This window comes from Accipiter gentilis, chromosome 8 (genome assembly GCF_929443795.1).
Source record: "Accipiter gentilis chromosome 8, bAccGen1.1, whole genome shotgun sequence".
Classification (NCBI taxonomy): Eukaryota; Metazoa; Chordata; class Aves; order Accipitriformes; family Accipitridae; genus Astur; species Astur gentilis.
Window position 1 is genome coordinate 16,693,577 of NC_064887.1, and position 19,601 is coordinate 16,713,177.

General features: G+C 37.2%; 1 protein-coding gene across 1 annotated transcript; it reads left to right on the top strand.

Annotated features, from left to right (window-relative positions):
- The first annotated feature begins 1,244 nt into the window (after window positions 1–1,244).
- SPATA1 (spermatogenesis associated 1) lies at window positions 1,245–17,898 on the top strand. The gene is made up of 13 exons (XM_049808830.1): window positions 1,245–1,314; window positions 2,217–2,323; window positions 5,679–5,796; window positions 7,938–7,991; window positions 8,090–8,417; window positions 8,532–8,780; window positions 10,481–10,607; window positions 10,756–10,816; window positions 11,802–11,919; window positions 12,754–12,879; window positions 14,732–14,901; window positions 16,865–16,963; window positions 17,794–17,898. Exons 1-13 carry the CDS (start codon window positions 1,279–1,281, stop codon window positions 17,896–17,898), a joined length of 1,698 nt encoding a protein of 565 aa, XP_049664787.1. The 5' UTR covers window positions 1,245–1,278.
- Window positions 17,899–19,601: the final 1,703 nt, after the last annotated feature.

Consider the following 19,601-nt stretch of genomic DNA (forward strand, 5'->3'; position numbering starts at 1 on the left):
TTTATCTGTAAAGCGGGTTAGAAGAGAAGACGAGGTGGCAAATCTTGGAGGCGCTATCTAGCGAGTTACTACTAGTCTGGAGCTTACTTTGAGAGGTAACGAACGAAGTTACTAACTGCGCTCTTGCCAGCGTGTTTGGGTCTCGAGTACAGTCTAGAGGAGACGGGTGTTCACCGCAGAGGGTGCCCAGGGATGGCGGTGAAGCCTGGAGTAATGGCGCGGGGTGACATGCTGTAATGCACAGTGCAACGTCTTGCACGTATACAGGGGCTAGCGGGAAGAACGTGTGCCGTAACCTGCTGTGTCTTTGGTTGGGAATAGCTGGAGAAGTGACGGGATGTTAAGTCAGGTCACTCGTGAGGGCTCGTTGCGGCTGCTGGCGAAGAGGTGAGTAAACACCCAGGCTCCTTTACGTAGGTGCTTTCCACCGATACAAGGAAATCTTAATTCCACCGCTTGGAGCCAGGGCGAGACCTGGAAGGTCAACTGGAAGATCTGGTCACTTGCGCTCAGGAAAAGGTGAATTAGAAGTAGCAGGGGTACGAGGGAGAGCTGCTAAGACGGTCAGGAGGACAGCGGGGGCATTCAGCAGGCTGAAAATCAGAAGGAGGTTTGTAACCTCTGAGGTGCTGCAAGAGCCTTCAAAGTGAGAGCACTTCCTGAGGAAAGCCATAATGAGGTCAGGGCAGAACCGTGGCCTATAGTTTATGAAAGGGTTTTTCTGACATGGTCACCCGGCGCACTCGGGTTTCCTTGGAATACTGCGTTTGGCCAGCTGTGCGTGTGGCTTGGCTGCAGTTCGCAGTAATTGTCCCTTTATCAGAGATGAGCCCAGACCATGCAAGAATCCCGTTTTGTGGGGATTTAGGCCTGTGTCTTTAGGGAAACAGTACAGTTGTGTAGAAAATTATATACAACCAAAGTATTTTTATGAAAGGGGAGAAAATGTTAAGAGGAAATACTCCAGGGCAGATCTCTCAGAGCTGCAGGGCTGTGATTTAGCAATTCCCCCAGTTACTTAGGTGATGCTTGTGTAGAAGGTGTGGCTGCACCTGTCTGTCTGCAGTTAGCTGGAAGCTTTCTGCCTCAGCACAGAAACAAATTCTCCGTTTTCATAAATGCAAAGAAGAATGCTAAATGAAAATATAGGATGTTGATGGAGTAACTTCTCTCGCAACAGATTATCATGAAACTCATTCTTAAAGAATGTTTTGATCAAAAAGAAAATTAGAAAGCCCACCTGGCATTCACTGTGATCAAGTATAGGGACCAACCAGTATGTCGTTCAGTCAAATGAGACCTCAAACATCACAGGTGAGAGTTTTTGTACATTTCCATAAAGATTTTTTTAGATTTCAGAAATAAAAATAAAAAATATTTTAGTAATTTGTGACACTGCACCATTTCTAGGAGACCTGAGAGGAAAAAAATGTGCTTTTAACATCATATATATAGAAAGCATTCTTTTCTAGTTTATATTTGGTAACTCAACAACTGCATAAATATTTAATATAGCTTATTTGCATGGTTTTTAGTTATAGGGAAGTGTATTGTCCTTGTCAATATCATCTGATTTTTACTAAAAATATCAAGACCTAGACATTAACAGACCAACTACCACAGGTTTGAACACAATCTAAATGAACCGTGCTCAGAGCGGGCTTAGTTATTCTTTTTGCAGACATTACCAGGAGCATTTCTGTGCTTCCAAAGTAGGTAATATTATTAACAACTGTCAGAAATATTTTGAATTTTTTTTCTTGCTGGCAAGGTCAAGTTGTGGTGCTGTTTCGATCAAGCTTTCAGGGCTTTGCATTTTTTATGAGATGAACAAAGGTAGGATTTCAGCTGAAGTGTTCTTGTAACCATGACACGCTCGAGTATCAGCTGGTTTTGGTAAGCTCCGTCCATTGCTGTCACAGTGACATACAGCAGTAGCACAGGCTCTCTTTTCTCTCATTTCCATTGTTGAGCTTGTTCTAATGTGACTTATTTTGATGCTGTCAGCTGGCATTCAATCACAAATTGCTTTACTCATTGCTGTTCTCACTATCTAGTCATTGCTATCAGATAGAGCCTCATTCTTCTAGTCCCTGTGCTAACATCAAAGAAACCATTCCCACCTCCAGAAATTGAAAGTGTACCTAAGCGAAACAAAACATGTGGGAAGAGGGTTATAGTATATCTACAGTTACAGTAATCTGTTCTTTATATAGTTGGTGGAGCTCCATGTTTTTTATGTCCCAGAAGAAGTGTGGAACTTCAAGCTGAATACAGTTCCTGTAGCTCTTACTAGCAAATTCATCTCAGCTGGATTTATAAGGTGAGTATAGTCTTAGGTTTCTTGTACATGGTAGGTCCTTTACATTGTCCTTCAGTCATTTAGTCCAGCTGTTGCTTTATAGAGCAAAATTACATGTATCAGAAGAGACTTATTCTCTCATAATTTCTGGAGGGTAATCGGTGCCCATGACTAGCGTTACGTTAATTTGGACTGTATCAGGCTTAGCTCCATTGCAGCCCTTGGTGTAGACCATTGAAACGCTAGTATTTCTGCTGAATAATTTATGTTGTAAAATCAGTCTTACATTCCTTCTGTCTCCTTGAGCCTGATTATCAAAATCCTGAATTCTTTTCGGCAATGGGCCAGTTTCAAGACAGATAGGCTTGATGAAGATGGTACAGCCTGTCAATTCCCAGGAACAGGCATATGACGATCTGAGCGCTCTCAGTCCAAAGAAAGAGCTTAAGCCATATTACTCAAGGGGAAGCATTACAGCCCATGCAGCCACCGGCATTTCTTCTTTCTTTTCAGTAGTAATTCTGAAAGGTTGCGCACAACACCATGTGCTATGTGTGCTCTCAGGTAGCTGTTCACAGGACTTGGTGAAAGAATACCCCGGTTCCCAGTCCTAGGCCCAAACTTGGTACAGACAGTTGCAGTTTTAATCTTGCATAACTTTGAAAGTTTTTTTATACTCCTAAACACTTTGCTCACAAAATCTGTGTGTATCTAGTGTGGTAAGAAATTGTAGAAAAATCAAATAATGTAAATGTGTATTCAAATGGAGCTTTTGCATGCACCTTGTCTGCTCCTGTGCAAAACCTGTCAATTTAGCTTAAATTACAGGGAATATGGGTTTTAACCAATTTAAATTCAGGCTTGTATTGTCCACTTAAGACAATACACAGTGTAGCTGAAAAGATTGACAGCAGTCAGGAGCATGTAGGGCAGAATGTATTCATTCTCACAGCTTCTTTTGTTGAAAGGCTGCTCAAAACCAGAGGAAATAAGTGCATGAGTCCATTTTGTTTGCTGTTCTAGTCTCCAGCAGAGGTGTAAAATGCACTGCTGGAGTGGTAACTTCCAATCATTTCATGTGATTGGACACCTGTCACTGCCTCTCTTTTCTAGTGTAAATTTATTTCACTAAGGCTCAATTCTGAGGCATTGACTTAAATTAGGATTCTCATTGATTTCAGTGGGTTTATATCTGTCTACATATTTGTTGCTTGCTAGTAAGTCTTAAATAATTGCTAATTAATTATTCTATGGGTATTATGCAATGCTGCAGTACATTAGCAATAACTAGCACCCATCGAGTGTATCACTGTCTATAAAAACAAAAAAATACCTTCTCTTATTATAATCCTGGAGAGGTAGCAGCAGCCTTGCTGGTACTAATGCTGTTAGGATGCTGTTGAGAGCACTGAGAGCACTGTCCAGTCAGCTTGGCAATCCTAGTACTGTCTGAGTCACCTTAACAAAGGATTCCTGGGTCTAAGTACAGGCCACTTCCATTAATCACGAAATTAGAGGAAAATATTAAGTTTGTAATTGTCTATGGCCCTGAGTTCCCATGAACTTGATTTCTCAGGCTCTGTGATCTTTTATTTATTCCTCATTCCTCACCACAGAAGCCATACTTTTGTTATTTCTAGACGAGATGGCTGCAATGAACTCTAGTTTGCATTACTTTTAAAGGAACACCCTGAAGCAAATGACTTGGATGTCACTAGTCTTTTGCTAGCCAGTGGCAGCAAGTAAGAACTATATTATTTTATGTTCCTAGCAGCTGCACTGGCAAATAATTTTCAGATAAATTTCTGCCCTATATCTCAGGTTTTATACATTTAGATGATTTTTTTCCCATGATGCATCGTAGTTACTTAGATGTTTTCCCTGCTGTTCATAAGTGCCTTGGATATAGATTTCCTTGCTGGTTTGGACAGGCATTATCAGTGAAAGATGTGCAGTGTTAGAATTGCCTCTGAAAGAGCTTGCATTTATTGGGTTTCAGAAGAGCATTCAAGGGGCGTATCTTCTCTGAGACATCAGCTTGAAGAAATGATGGTGAATGAGAGATATTTGAATTATAGATAATCTCTTCTCACTTAAGACCTTGGAAGAATGTGTATTGAATTACGTATCCATCTTTCACATATTTCTTTATACATTTGAAATAAATTATATTAGGGCTAATATCTGCAGCAAGTGTGGGCAAAAAAATGGGCAAGAAATAAACAGGAGCTAAATGTACAGGGACCAAGCAGTGTGGCCTAGATGTGTCCACTCTGCAGACTTTGGTCTCCTCTGCTGTATGCCTGTGCTCCAAGGCAGATCTATGATCTTGAGAAGGGTTCTCTAAGTCCAGGGTGTTTGAAATATTGCAAGGGAAGCATTGTAGCCCACAGAAGTACTGTGTTTATGAGATGAAACTGAGGGTGTTTTTACATACCTAGGATGTGAAATGAAGGCATATAAGGCTGTTTGATAGCTGCCTGGGCCAAAATCATGCTAGGTAGTATACTAACATGTAATCAGCAAGGGTGATTAACAGTCTCAGGCCTGAATTTGTTCCCTAGTTTATTTTATGTGACAGCATAGGAGCAATTAGAATTGCTTATGTTGTCCTGCAGAGCTTTTGTGTGCCTCTTGCATATTGGGTTTTATTCTGCGGAGATGCTTTTTATTCTATAGTGAGTTTTATACTGAGCTCATTAATATTTGTATGGTTTCCAGTAGTACATTAAATGATGCAATTCTTATTTGTGTCAGCTCTCTCATCCTCAAACTATTGTGGCAATGTGGCAAACACTGCAGTGTTTGGTTTTGATTTAAAATACATTTGCATATACACATGCAAACACCCACTCCAATTTGCATTGGAGAAGACAAAATCAAAGGAATGTGCCTGCTACTTAAAGTGGACAGTGATGAAGTGTCCTCTAGCCCTGAGTGCTTGAAGGGGTATATTCAACAGTCCTGGATCGGCCCCACAGCATTTTGTCACCTGTATGGAAATGCATGACTGTAGTTTCCATTGTTTTTGTCATTCATCTGCAGATGAGCAAGAGCATTCTGAAGGAGTCATTTTCAAATTTCAGATACTTCCATATTCTCCCTTTGTATGGGGTTCCTAAAATATGAATATTGCTAGTTAATGTTATGACAGCCCTTGTAATACAGTCTACTATAAAATGATACGATGTTCTGACTCTACCATACCAAGACTCACTGGCCTATATGTAATTAGGTTCAGTTCTAGGACATAGTTCCCATTTTCGGTCATTCTGTCCGTGCAAGCCAGCATGTATATAGCATTATCTTCCCCCTCTTACTAACTAGCCATCGTTATTTGATCTTACAGATGTATTAATGAATAACAACATTCTAGGGTGTCTCCTCACATCACATTAAGAGTGCTACGGGAGAAGCTTGGAGAGTACCTGGGTGGAGTTGCAGTTGCAGATAAATTCAAATTTTTAAAATGCATTGGGAAAAAACTAGCAGTGGTAAGTTAATATTTTTTTTTCTTTAGTGCTCTTCTGCTTTATAATGTAAACCACAGATTTTGTTCCTGCAGATTAGATAATATCACAAGAAAACAGAGATGACTTCAGGAGCTCTGTTAGCATTTGTTTTTAAACTTGCTGGAGCATAAGCTCTTGTCAGAGAACACCTACTTCCCCAAATACAAAGGCACAGCTGGACAGGTATATTAGAAACATCCTTTAAAGCATCAAATGTAATTAGTTGCCACCCCATGAAAAGATCCTAGTTTTGATAAGTAAGTGGATTAAATATGACAAATCTGGTTGCATTTAAAAAAAAAAACAAACAAAAAGTCCCCCTAAGGTCATTATTACCAGTACACGGTTGTTACACAGTACATGGCAGTTGAAGAATTTCCAATGGAAGCTGAGCAAGTCAGAGTTCCTGCAGTGGGTCCTGCTGTGACCTGCCCAAAAGCCTTTAAAAGATCAGCCTCTGAATGAAAACTTCTCTGGATGTACATTTGTGTTCCACTGTCCAGTAACACAGCCTGAGATGTATGTAATCAAAAGCCTACATCTCTGAATCATAACTGTTCCTCACATCGATTCTCTATATATTTATATCTTACAAACTGTAGCTAAAGGTTAAATAAACTTGAAAATCAGTCCAACTGAAAGTTTGTTCTTGTAATACACAAAGACTTAAGTCAGGTACATAAGTATAGAATACTTTTTTCATCTCTCATTTCACCTGTTTCTCACAGATTTGGAAATTAATTACAAGCTGGAAATTTGGTGCCATTCTTTATTTCATTTGTAGTTGAGTTATTACAAAAATTACTCCACAGAAGACTAGAAAAAATACTAAGTAATATGCAAAAACTAGGTGGAAAAACACGAAGAGAAACTTAGACTGTGACACAATCTAAATCTGAAAATGTGCATATGTCTTCAAAGAATTCAGGTCTTTTTAACTGGTTGATAAAAAGTAAGATGGTATATTTTCTTCCCAACTGATAGTTCTGAGATAAATGGAGACATTTTCCAGCTTCATTTAGAATGTCAGGAAACTAATAAAATATTTTACTTTAATAGAGAATTAAAGATCTTGTTAGATACAAGTGAAGATTTTTAGTGGCAAATTAGAGATATAATTTTAATTTGGGGTATTTATTGTTGCTTGATGTTTATAACAAAGTCTAAAGCAATAAACGAGCTAACTGATTTATTTGTTGTTTAGGGTCATGGTAACCTCATTGAATTACATCTCCATGATCAAATATTTGTTGAGTGGTTTTTGTTGGTTTGGTTTTTTTCCGCCCAGTCTTCTGTTTCACAACAGTAACAATGTAAGCGTTACTAAGAGCTGTACCCTACTTGCAAGTAAGGGTCTTTAAATGAAAAATAAACGTAACCCAAAATCATGTTCATTTGCTGTTCTCTTTCTTGCATATAGCCTGTGTCTCTAACAGTGAATCAATAGCATTGCCTGGCCGTTACTGAGAATAGAATTTGGCCCCATGTTTAGCTCAATTTCATTGTTTAAAAGTAAGCTTGGATTTCTTTTTTTTTTTTCCTGTTGGAGCACGTTTTTCAAATATACGGTGATTATTTTAGACTTTGTTTTTAAGATGACTGTTGAAATCTGAAAATGTATATCACACAAAGAATATCAAGACAATAAATACAAGAAGACATAAGGGTGTAATAGATTTTTTTTTTTCTATGTACATTAAATATTTTGCAGTACTGTATCAGGTGAATAGAGAAAATTATGTGAGGCTCAGCATTTCTATTCAGATTCAGCTTGAAGCAAAATTTGGTAAAAAAAGTCAAAGTTTCTTCTGCTGTGACTGTTGGATCAGGTCCTTTGAACCATAAGAGAAAGTGCAAAGGATAAAAAAAAAAGATTCAGTACATCCATGTACTTTTGTGGGTCTGATTGAGACTTTGAAAAATAGACAAAATAAAGTTTCAGTACCATGTCAGAAAATAGAATTATGTGTCTTCTTCCCCATAAGGCCATTATAGAAGATAGTGCTTGTTATGAAAAAATGTAGTATGTAAAGAAGATGATAGAATCCAGAAATTAAGTGACATGCAACATTATTGATAAAAAAGTATTTTATTGATTAGGCTTCCATTCTGTATCTTCCAAGGTGAAAGCAAAGCAAGAAACAGAACTGGAACTGAAGTCATTTGCTCCTCCTTACGTATGTATTGAATGGCTTTTAAGGTATCATATTCAGAAGCTTTTTACATTGTACATGTCCTCTTTTGTCCAGTCTGATTAATATACTACATATTTTAGGCACTTTATCCTGAGTTATATTTATTACCTGGAGTGGAATACTTTGAAGATGTTTATCCATTATCATCATCTACTCAACAAAGACATCCCTTTAATAAAGAAGCTAATAGATTTGGTCATGGATCAAGATTATCCAGTCTTCCCCAACAAAAACCTGAAAAAAGCAAACAATTTTTAGAAAGCATACAAAGCAGTCATCAGCTAGAAAATCAGGAGATGCACAGTCCTGCGGAATGGGGTGAGAAAGAACCTGTTCCAGTTCTGCACACAAAACATAAGCAAGACTGTAACAGGATTCAAGAAAAACAGATGCAGTTTAGAGGAAAAGGTAAGTTTAACCAATGTAGTGAAGGAGGATGATGAAGGAGGAGAGGAATAAGTATTGTGGTTAACATTTACAATACAATAATATTTCTGTTTTCCAATATAAATTATTATGCAGATCAAAATGGATCCAGTGGATCTGTCTTCACACCAAGTCTTTCAAATCCTGCAGATTGGGAGTCTGGAAAGAGTGATACGATATTACAGACCTCTCAGCAAAATCATCTCGGCCAAGAACAGAAGAAGCCTAACACTCCTAAGTGGAATGACAAAGCCAAAGGAACTGCTCTTACCCTTCATGTAAACCACAGTGATGAACAAGGCCAGAATAACCAAAGACCCCAAAATCACATTAAATACCGAAAGGGTACAATGGTTCATTGTCATCTTTTTGCTAAAGCATGCATTTTAGAAAATTGACAGAGTAAAGCTAAGTTTTAAGAAATCTATAGTTAAAGCATGAGTTGGAATATTGCTGTCAGAACAGTATTCTAATTTTTTTAATGATGATATCTTTCAAAGAGCTGTAATTTTACTTTGGATGAGTCCTTCTTTATCACTGTGTACTGATGGAGGGAAACACTGCTATAGTTGATGCATTGGTCTAATCTTATTTATATGAAAAAAAATTACTAAGCAGCTACAGTGAGGACTGGAGGATAATGATCCCATAATTCAACAGCAATTTTAAATGAAAAAAATCTTGTTATCAATATATCAGGGCAAGCATTTATTCACTTCAGCTTTCACTGTCATCTTATCCATGGCTACATTAGTACTGCAGAGGAAGTGTTTCCTCTCCTCCTGCCCATAAGATGTTTATTTATATACTATTGAACAGTGGTATTCCTAAAACTGAGAGGCGAGAGAACTCTTTGAGCAGACTGCATTGAAAATAGTACAGAAGTATGGTGGGGTTTAAAGCACATACTAACTAGATAACAGTTCTGTGCTGAAATAGAAAATGTTGTTTGGAAGAGATCTGTTAACTACTACTTCCTTTAAAATGGGGTGTCTTATGGATAGTGAGGGCCATTAAGTCCCTGAATGGTTATATGATGTTCTTAATATTCCTAAATTTTTAGTGATTAACAAGGAAGAAATGACTGACATTTAAATTGGAGTTGAATGACTACTGCTGTATTAGGACAAAATTATAACATAAACTGGTTTTGAGGAAATAATTTTGAAAGACAAGTCTTGATATTTGAGTAGAATTTTACAATTAATGTGAAAAAGTGACCTTTATTGCAAATTTTTAATGAGTAATTATTAAATGAAGCAATATTCAAGTTTTCATAGGTATGAGCATAGATTTCAGTTAGAATGATTTTCTGGATATCCAGCACTTTGAGTAAGAAAACAAAAATTTGGATATTGTATTCTTTGAGACATGTCTGGAGAGTGTATTAGAAAAGGGTTTCATGGATGACTTTTCAGTAATTTCAGTTTCCAATCATAATCTGTCAAAAATAGCTTTATCACTCCATCATCATCATAACTGATTTTAAGTATGAGACCATTTAATATACAAATATATATGTAAATCTGTAAATGAAAAGTTTTCCATAACTTTATGTTCACTGATGAAGGATGTAGGATTTTGTAGTAGTAAAGGTAAAGTCTGTCAGCAGTTTTCTTTTGAAATATTTATTGTATATATTTTAAAGCAGATAATATGTATTCACTAACATCTAAACGCAAAACATTTTGCTCTCCCTTTCTTTGCCAGCTCCAGCTTCAGTCTCTGAAAGGCAGAAAGTGTTAGATACTGTATTAGTCTAGGGAAGGTGAAATAATTAAGTGGTTTCCTTATCTGTGGTAATGTTCCTTGTACTAGATAGCAAAATTGGTTAGATACAAATTCTCAGAACAAAAATACTTATTTATTTATTTATTTATTTATTCTGTTATTCACACTCTTCCAAACCCCAGAGATAACATTATTTATTGGATTGATTCACTGAATTTCTAACACAGGTTGGAAAGTCCAGGCATTGACAGTCAAAACAGCTTGAATTTTGTGAGTGTAATCTATGTATTTTGATCATCACTATCCTGTCACAGAACTAACAAACATGGATAATAATGATGACCAAAAAGATACCAAACTAAGAAGAGAGAGAACACAGGATGCTGGAATTCTTAAAATAATGGAAGACCAAACCACAGAATATGTATGCAAAAAACAAAGGTTAGTGAATAATGATTCAGCTAAAATAATGGATAATATTAATTTATAGCTAGAAACTTATTTTACAGACTAAATAAATGAAAGAAAATGGGGAAAGAACCCATTTCATTACATGAATTTTCACTTGCTTCTTTGGTTTTATCTTTAGCTTGCAGCAATACAGAACTAGCAAGTCTATAGCTGGTCCTGGTGAAAAACTGGATAATCAGGTGTGTTTTTCAAGGTAACATATTCTTAGTAATCTTGAGCAATAAATATAGTCCTCCACCTAGAAATAGTCTAATTTTATAAGACAGGTAAATCATTAGAAATATGAAATACTCAAATGTAGATTTGAGAGTAATTGAAAAAAAGTTAATTCATGCACTGCTACTTAGCAGATTTGCTAATGAAGAATCAACTATATTCCTAAACAATGAAATTATCAGTGGTTATAATTTAACAGGAACTACATATACAATAACTATCTCAGTCTTAGTAACGTTAGCTGAATTTTTTTTACTGTTTCTTGATAGTAACATTTTATTGTTTTTATTGGTGACATTTTTATAATTTCATAGTTCCTATAGGATAAATTTGTCTTCTCTCAAGCCAAGCAAAACTTCTGATAAAAACTATAAAATCCTTTAAAATATAGGTATGATATAGTCATAGTATCAGAATAAGAACATATTTAGGAAAACTCAGCACCCACGTGCAAATCATACAGCATAACAGCCATCACTATTAACTGTTGCCTGTGAGCTCTTGTGCAGAAGTGATTGTAGTGGAGTCTTACAAAAATGACAATGAAATTGAAAATCTGCTATTATAAATTTTAGTGTAGAAATTGGCAGTCCAGACTTTGTGAGCCATGAGCCAGATGGCAGTTTTAAGGCCCATTATTCCTGGTCTTGCATGGGAGTGTCAGTAACTTGTGGGGTTATGAAAACGGACAAGAACAATTAGCAATAATCTACATTTTTGTCTGCATGTTCTCTGCAATGTAAGTGTTCGGTATTCTGATTTTATTTGCAGAGGTCCAGCTGTTTATAATTTAATAATCATTTGTATTGATAACAGAATAATAAAGCTTATATGCAGAATTCAGATTCAGCCCTCCCATTCACTCAGGCCACTTTCAGGGCATAGGTCTAATGTAACTATTCAGGATTATGAGTTATTTACTTATAGTTGTGTCTTTTGACTTTATAGGCAGATGAAATCAAGCAAAATCATCTTACTTGTCTGAAAGAATATATTTTGCCTCCTAGTCCACCTTTTCTGGCATTTTCTGTAAATCCAGCTCAACTTCCTGCAGGTCAGGCAGCAAGTGAGTATATGATTCCCAGAAATTGCAGGGAAGTGAACATTTAATCAATACTGAATAGTTAATGAAGACAGAAATACCTACTTTATGAAAGAATTTGTATGTACATTCATTCACAGTATTGTTACAAATTTTAATTTGTGGTTGGAAAATTCCAGGCATTTATAATTGCATGGGGTGTTCATAGAGCATGGCAGGTTCCCAGTTGCTAGAAAACCCAGCTTGTGGACTTGGGAACAGAAGGAGAAAAGGGGGGAGATGGGATGAAATGCTGCTGGCTCGAGTGAGAAGGTAGCAAAGAGGACCACTAGTAGTATTGCTGAGGATCCTTTGCTGTGGTGGTGGAGGAGGGGGATAGTGAGAAGATAAGTGATTGACATACTGCTGCAGACTAGTGAAAGTCTGAGATACTATCCTGCCTATGACGAGCTGGAGTTTTAGTCAAGATTTCGCTACAGTTCATATTGCAAAGTATTTTTAGGAGGAAATAGTCTTTTGGAGGCGTTTTTGGTTTTGTGTGGCAAGGGTTTTCAGTGTATGCACTGTATATGTATCCTAAATATATAGTTTAAGTGATACATTGTCTAGGCATATAAAAGGGTGTTTACTTATTTGTGTGTGTGTATGAATGCCTGGATGCATGCTGGATTTCTCACTTTTTTCTAATGCACCAGTCATTTTAAAAAGTTAGAGATAGTTTATTAAAATAAAATAATTTCTACTGCCTGTTTTGATAGAGCTCTTGGCATGATTTATGATGAGTGCATTACAAAAATCTTGATTGATCCTTCCTACTTATAGTATCCAGATGCTTGCTAAATATCATTATATCTTTAGAAAACAAGATGGTGGAACAATTGCAACAAATGAAGAAAGACAGAAGGCACATGGAAAAAACTAGAGAAGAACTGATCCAAAAAGCTAAAGGGCTACTAGAACAAAATAAGCTGAGGAGATACCACGGTACACTTTTAATTTATTCTGGAATTTCAAACGATTGAGAAATGACACTGAAACTAATGTGAAAATGTTTGTCTCCTTGTCAGTGAGCTTAATTACAGAGAGAGAAGTTTGCTAACCAGTAACTCCAAGAAGGCTTATTTGTATAAGAGCATGGTGGAAAGATTCAAGTTTGCAATGTTTCTTCCACTTTTTTTATGGCAGTCTTATAAATCTAAAAATACCCTGGCTTTTTATAAACCATTTAAGTTGTGTCCCACGTATGTACAGTGCCCAGAAAGCTACTGCAGGCCACTTTGCTGTTTGAGGCCCAGGGCAGCTGACATATTCTAAATCTGCCTTTAGCTGGTGCTTACAGAGGTTTTTACTGTGTTGATAGGGATTCTAGTTAAATTGCCAGCATAATACTTTTTGTTCCTCCTATCTAATGGTGTTCAGCTTATGGCATGGAAGTTACAAGCCTGTCGTGACAAGCTTGGCAAACCTTGTTTTTTAACAGGGTAAAATCTCATTGAAATCCCACCCAAATTTTCTTTGTAAAATTATCTTTAAGTTTATAGTTAACTGGAATGTGACTTAGGGAGGATAATTTATGCAGAGATGAGGTTTAATCACTTTGATGTTTTGAGAGCATTCTCTTTGTACTTAAATACAGCTAAATCACTAGGAGTCTCAACAATTATTTGTAGCTTTGTTGAAAGGAGGAGACAAGCCGATTCTTCCAGTTATTCTCTAAGGGCATGGCTACACTGCACTCTGCAGCATGGTGAAGTTGTATTTTAAAAAAACAAACTTGGGTACTTGAAGCAGTGAATCTATAGTAGCATGGAGCTGCAAGGCAAGCTAATTTACCCTGCTGAGATAAGCTCTAAATGGCTCCTGCATTGTCTTAAATTATATTATCCACTCAGGTAAAATAAAGGTTACTTCACAAGGATTCAAACAGCTTCTGCAGGTTCTTTAAGAAGCGTCTCTACCTCTGAATTATTTTTAATCACACCTGTAGCGTTTCATAAGTAAGTGCATTTGCAAACATGTTTCTTCACAAGGTATGAGGGGAAGAGCATATTCTGTAGGAACACAGTGATCCAGTCTATATTTAATATCCTCCTAAGATTGCTATGCTGACAGTCAATCTCAGTTTCATACTGTGTAGTCCTCCAACAGCTGGGTTCTTTTTGGTAAGTTTCTGAGAAGCAGCTGTCCTGATTTCCTAAAATATGCCTTGAAAAAAGGAATCATTTAAGAGACTTTGCAGACCAGTGGATGTATGTGGCTGTAAGACTGCCACACCAGATACCGGGGGATTTATGTGCCAGCTGTTGATAGCACGTTAACAACATAGGAGGAATCATAGTTAAGTAAAGGTAAACAACTCTTTCCCATAATCTTAGGACTTCTGTATAAAACTAAGTTGTTCAAAATCTATGGCCCTGCAGAGCTCAAATTTTGCATAAATCTACGTTGCTAAATATTCTGCTAGAGTAAAGCTGTGGACTTCAGACTGTGGTGGGCATACCAGTCTTTGCAGCTCTGGAGCACTCACTGTGTAGCTGAAACCTGCAGAACAGCCAGGCTGAATTAAATTTTGGTTTTGGACCTTGTGTTACATCTCAGTGGACAGATAGACCCTCTTGTTGCAGGTGATTGTGTGAAAACTCAGTTGTATTTATAATGAATGTCATTTTAATGTCGATTTTTCACTAATTGCTTTTTTTTTAAAGACACCGACTGCCATGTTTTAATGTATGTATTGGCCAACTAAATCTTGTGAGATCAGTTGGTCATTACTATCTTCAACAGATCTCATGATAAGGTGAACAAGACCAAACAGTATTACTGTTTTCCTGTGTAGTTCGTGAGGAATGGAAAAAGAAGTACTTTGAAACTAAGAAAGCTACGGTTTCACTGGAGGGTACTTTAAACAAACTGCGACAAGATTTAGAGCTTTATCACCAGAAATTACTCTTGCAATTGGAAGCCAGAGATAGCCGAAAAGGACCAAACAATGTGACAAACTCCAAGGTATTTACTTGTATTATTTAATCTCTCTTTTTACACAGCCTGGGGTTTTTTTATAAAATACAAATTAAAGTAACAATTCATCACCAACCAATGACTTGTAAACGAGCTTTAACAGCCAAATATCCCTCAATGATCTAAGGTATAAAATTCCTTCAGCTCGTTCTTCTCAAAAAGACTAAAGAAGTGCTTGAGTCTGAGCATTTGATTCTTTCTACTTTGTGTTTGTACAATACCTTCTCGTAACAAAATACCCTTTTGTTCAGTATGATTGATGAATTGTTCAGTTCTTTATTGTTCTTATAATCCCAAATTTCACATACAGAGGTAATGCATTCTAGTTTGGAGAAATGTGTCAGAGGCTTTTGGAGTTGTTGCACCTGAACACAGTTGTTGTGCAACTGTGAGTCTCATGTTATGTTGTTGGTGTCAAATCATGGGAAGTTCAGAGAGGAATTAAAAAAAAGAAAAGATTAAAGTAAAGGGGGAAACACCCTTCCCAATAGTTGTATCTGCTAATTTTCTAAATGCATTAATGGAAGCAACTCTGTTGGCAAATCTGAAGACTAGGAAAAATAAATGTCCCTTTCTCGTGTCTGAAAGGTGGGAAAGTGTATGTACAATCTAAGAGTGTATATTATACACAAATGTATATTATTTGAGCTATCTTAAATTAAATATCTTCGATATCAAAATACTAATAGGGTTGATATTACATTATATTACTAGCTATGTTCAGATGTGTTATTGCTCCTTTGGGGGGGGATATCAGGGGCTTTTTTAGGTCTCTCTGGTTAGGCACAAAGAGGTCTTACGTGAAGGATATGCACAACTTAACGCGTGTGCAGCAGTTATTTACTGGTTAGCATGCACAGAAGATAGCCAGGATTTAATGAGCTATTAGGCTAAGCACAAGTATGCTCTCCACCCCTCGTAAGGTACGTGCTTACCTGCATCAGTCAGGCAGGAAGAGTCGGGCTCCAGGGAGCAGATCCTGCTGTCACTGTTTTCCCCTCTTCCACCAGCTTTGTCCTCACTGGTGACTCAACCCCAATGACATGGTGATTCTTCACTAGGCCTCAACTAGTCTGACAGCCCTGCCTGTTTTTTTCCCTGCGTGACTGTGTACCTTTCATGCTTTCTCCGTGGTCACAGCCAGGGTTACGCAGCTATGTGGTGTCAGAGCTGGGACCTAGACCCTTGTACGCAGGCAGCTACACTGCTGGGTGGGGAGAAGCTTACAGCTGGAGCTCAGAGAGGAGAGGCTACAGGTACCACTTAATGACTCCTTATATGGGCAACTTTATCGCATCATTTGCCTCAACTGGCACTTGAACAGCATTTTTAAAGGCTTGGAACATCAAGAGATTACCACATATGCCCCCACCCCTCAGCGTTACTGACTTCAAGGGACCATGGCTGACGTATAGAAGCTGAGTATCAGAATGTACATTTTGAAAACGTGAATTTTGGTTTTACAGGTTAATTCAAAGACAGTCCCACCCACAGCTACTGCTGAAATGATGTGCTGTATAACTAGGAGTTTAGCAATCTCATCGATAAATGTACTGTGACAGAGTGATGCTAAGCCTGTGAGAGAAAAAAAATATGATTTGAAGTATGCCCTTTTATTATGAATGGGGAGTAGCCATAAAAGATAATTGCAAAACAATGTGCTATTACTCAGGAGATCTAAGCTGGATCTTAACTTCCCAAAGCAATAGGGAGTGGAAGAACCTCCGCACCCAGATGAAGGGCTAGCAGCAGGAGGGAGCTGCCCTCTCTCGGAGAGCAGACTGCTTACAAACCAGAGACAGCCCAGCATCCATTAAGAACTGAAAGAAGGCAGGGGAGTTGGAAAGAGTTTAGAAGGTTGTTTCTGAGTGGTGAAGTAACACCCAGTGAATGAAGGATGCAATAATGCTGCACTTACTTAAAAGTTTTGTTGGTTTTTTTTTTCATACAGAATTACACAATCATCCAGATTACTACAGTGCAGCATGAACTCGATCAACTGAGGAGGAAGCTGGATGATACAAAAATGAAACTTGTAATAGAAATTAAGGTACTCTGCCTTTTAATTAAAAGTCAAAATGTTACTATGCATAAAAAAAACCTTAATCTTCCCACACATTAGATGGTGTAAATATTTGTAAAATGGTTCTTGGTTTATGCTGTTAGTTTTGTGGTGTTAGTTGTCATTGTAACTTTATCACTGTAGCCAAATTACTCCAGAACACCAGGTTATTAGATGATTTTGAATGTATGGCATTCAAGCACTTTTAGCTTATATAGTACCTTGAAAAATCTAAGCTTCGCAATCTCTTTCATAAAATTTCCATTTCACTCTAAAGGTAATTCAAGGAACATACTTGGTGAGGCACTCACTGACCAGTAGTAGACCATGGCTTAAAAAAAAAACAACGAGTGGCTCTCAAAACAGATGGCAGTCCTCTTCATCTGCTTTATTCCTTACCAGTGCTGCCTGTGGCTCCCTTTGGAAGGAAGATGATGGTACAGCCCTTCACATTGGATAGCTTTTCAGCTTTGAATGCATGAAACAGGAGTCCTGTACATCACAGAGATTGCCCATGCCCCTGCTTACTGGATAATCTAGGGTGGATGTACTTGTTATGTCTCCTCCATTGTATAGCAGGAGTGGAAAGAGCAATGAATTCCACGGTTGTCTCTTAAAAGCACGAGGAGGAACTACAGAAGAAAGTAGTGCTAGAACTAGGCTATCTAATTAGACATGTAAAATTTTAAGGATTAAAGATATATCCTGTATTCAGCCATCCTGTATAAAATTCAATCTTGGTTATATAAACCCCTATGCATGTCAACTCCAGAAACTTCCTTAAGTTGCAATTCCTTAAATTACTGGGTTTTCTGCAGATGAGAAAGCAGGCAGCATCTGATTTACGAGCACTGAGAGCGGAACTGACACAGAAGAAGATTCATTCAGCTTTAATTCTTCAGTCCAGAAAATCAGGAATTTAAGAGGGTGACATGACTTAAAGTCTTCAGAAGCTCTGTGATGTATGTAGAGGCTCAGAATTTCACAGCATTTGTTTGTATGTTCTTGAAGTTATCTTGTAAAGACATCAACTATATAAATGTTGTGGAATTTGTATACTAGGTACTGAGGTACTGCAGATCACTTCTTTTTAAGTCTCACTATGAGATGTCAGCTACATACAGTTTAACCTAGTAATGTGTCTAAACAAAAGCTAAGTTATTTTAAAAGTGCACATTAGTGAGTTGTTAACATCACGTTGGTATGCTGATGTTCTTTCATTAACAATGCCTATAATCTATAACCTCCTGTTCTTATTTTCAGGCACATGCATTTAATTTTTGGAAGATGATTAAAATACATCTTCTGTAGAACTACAGCAACAGTAATCCTTTATTTGGCTATTTACGGAAGTATAATTTTGTCACTATAAATATGCCTATCTATAAATTACCAATGTATTATTACCATATTATTATGAAGTATGAACAAAATCTGAGATAATGTCACCTTATTTCCTATCTAATCTAGCTGGTTTTGTTCCCTCTCTTATTAGGACAGCCATGAGGACATCAATGTTCTTCTATAGTTAGTGGAAGATGCAAGCTTTGTCTTGGACGAGCTGTAATGATGATCCTGGTCCTACTTACAGTATTGCATAATCTCTTAAGTTCAAGCTCATGCGTGTGCTTAAATAACAATTCTCTGAAAGAGTAATCAGAAACCTCTTCTTGATAGTCATTTTTTTCTAGCTCTCCTGTTTGCTTCTTTGCAGTTCCAGATGTTATTACGTTAAGCCGAACAGTAACATGCTAGGAATTAATGTCAGCTAAAAAGCTGACAAGGCTGTATTTATTACTGGCAGTGAAACACTCATGGGAAATCAGTAATACGGTAAGAAAATTATGCAACTCTCAAAAGGACTAACTTCCAAATGTCTTGAGTCAAACCACCCATTATCCAATTTATTTTCTTAAAGGTAGGATTTAACAAAGATTTTAGTGCTAAAGTATTACATTAATTATTAAAACTACAACCACTTTTGCTCAATTTCCTGTATTTCAGAATTGTGTCTTATTTAAGACACAAAAGCAGGCAACTAGCTACTGGAAAATCTGAACACAAATTAAAAAATGTCAACTCATGATTCTTGACTGCTACAGGAAGGAGAGCTTTATTGTAAAGTCCTCTGGCCTTCAGTAAAGATTTTGTAGATCAGATCATCTGCTCCAGCAGACCTCTCAATTTCACAAATACCTGCCTCTCAGTATTTTAGCATATGAATATAAATAGTAATACAAATACTGAAGTATCTATATGTCAAACAATTTTATGAGTTTCTCCTAAAACCTACAGATCAGAGTTCTAGTGTAATTACTTTTTTTATGTGAGAGCAGTAGCCTTCACCACCTGCTTTCTATCATCTGTAGTATCAAGCAGTCAGACACTCAATATGAAGTTTTCTAGTCTTCTCCTCAGTAGCCATTATTGGTAGTGCTGCTATTCTATGGTGTTTTCCCAGTAACTATTTAGCAAGGGGGGGAAGAAAAAACCCAAACACCCTACAACTGACTACATATACCTAATTAAATAAATTGTTTAATTAATGGAGTCACCTAAGCAGGGCACACTTGCATGTTAATCTGGTTGTGAAACAGTTCTGAGAAGCAGTGTGGGCTGTAAGCTG

Coding starts and splice junctions, on each gene's coding strand:
- SPATA1 (XM_049808830.1), top strand. CDS start 1,279: ATGTCGTTCAGTCAAATGAGACCTCAAACATCACAG. Junction 2,324..5,678: donor ATCTCAGCTGGATTTATAAG/GTGAGTATAGTC, acceptor ACAACATTCTAG/GGTGTCTCCTCACATCACAT. Junction 7,992..8,089: donor AGTCATTTGCTCCTCCTTAC/GTATGTATTGAA, acceptor TACATATTTTAG/GCACTTTATCCTGAGTTATA.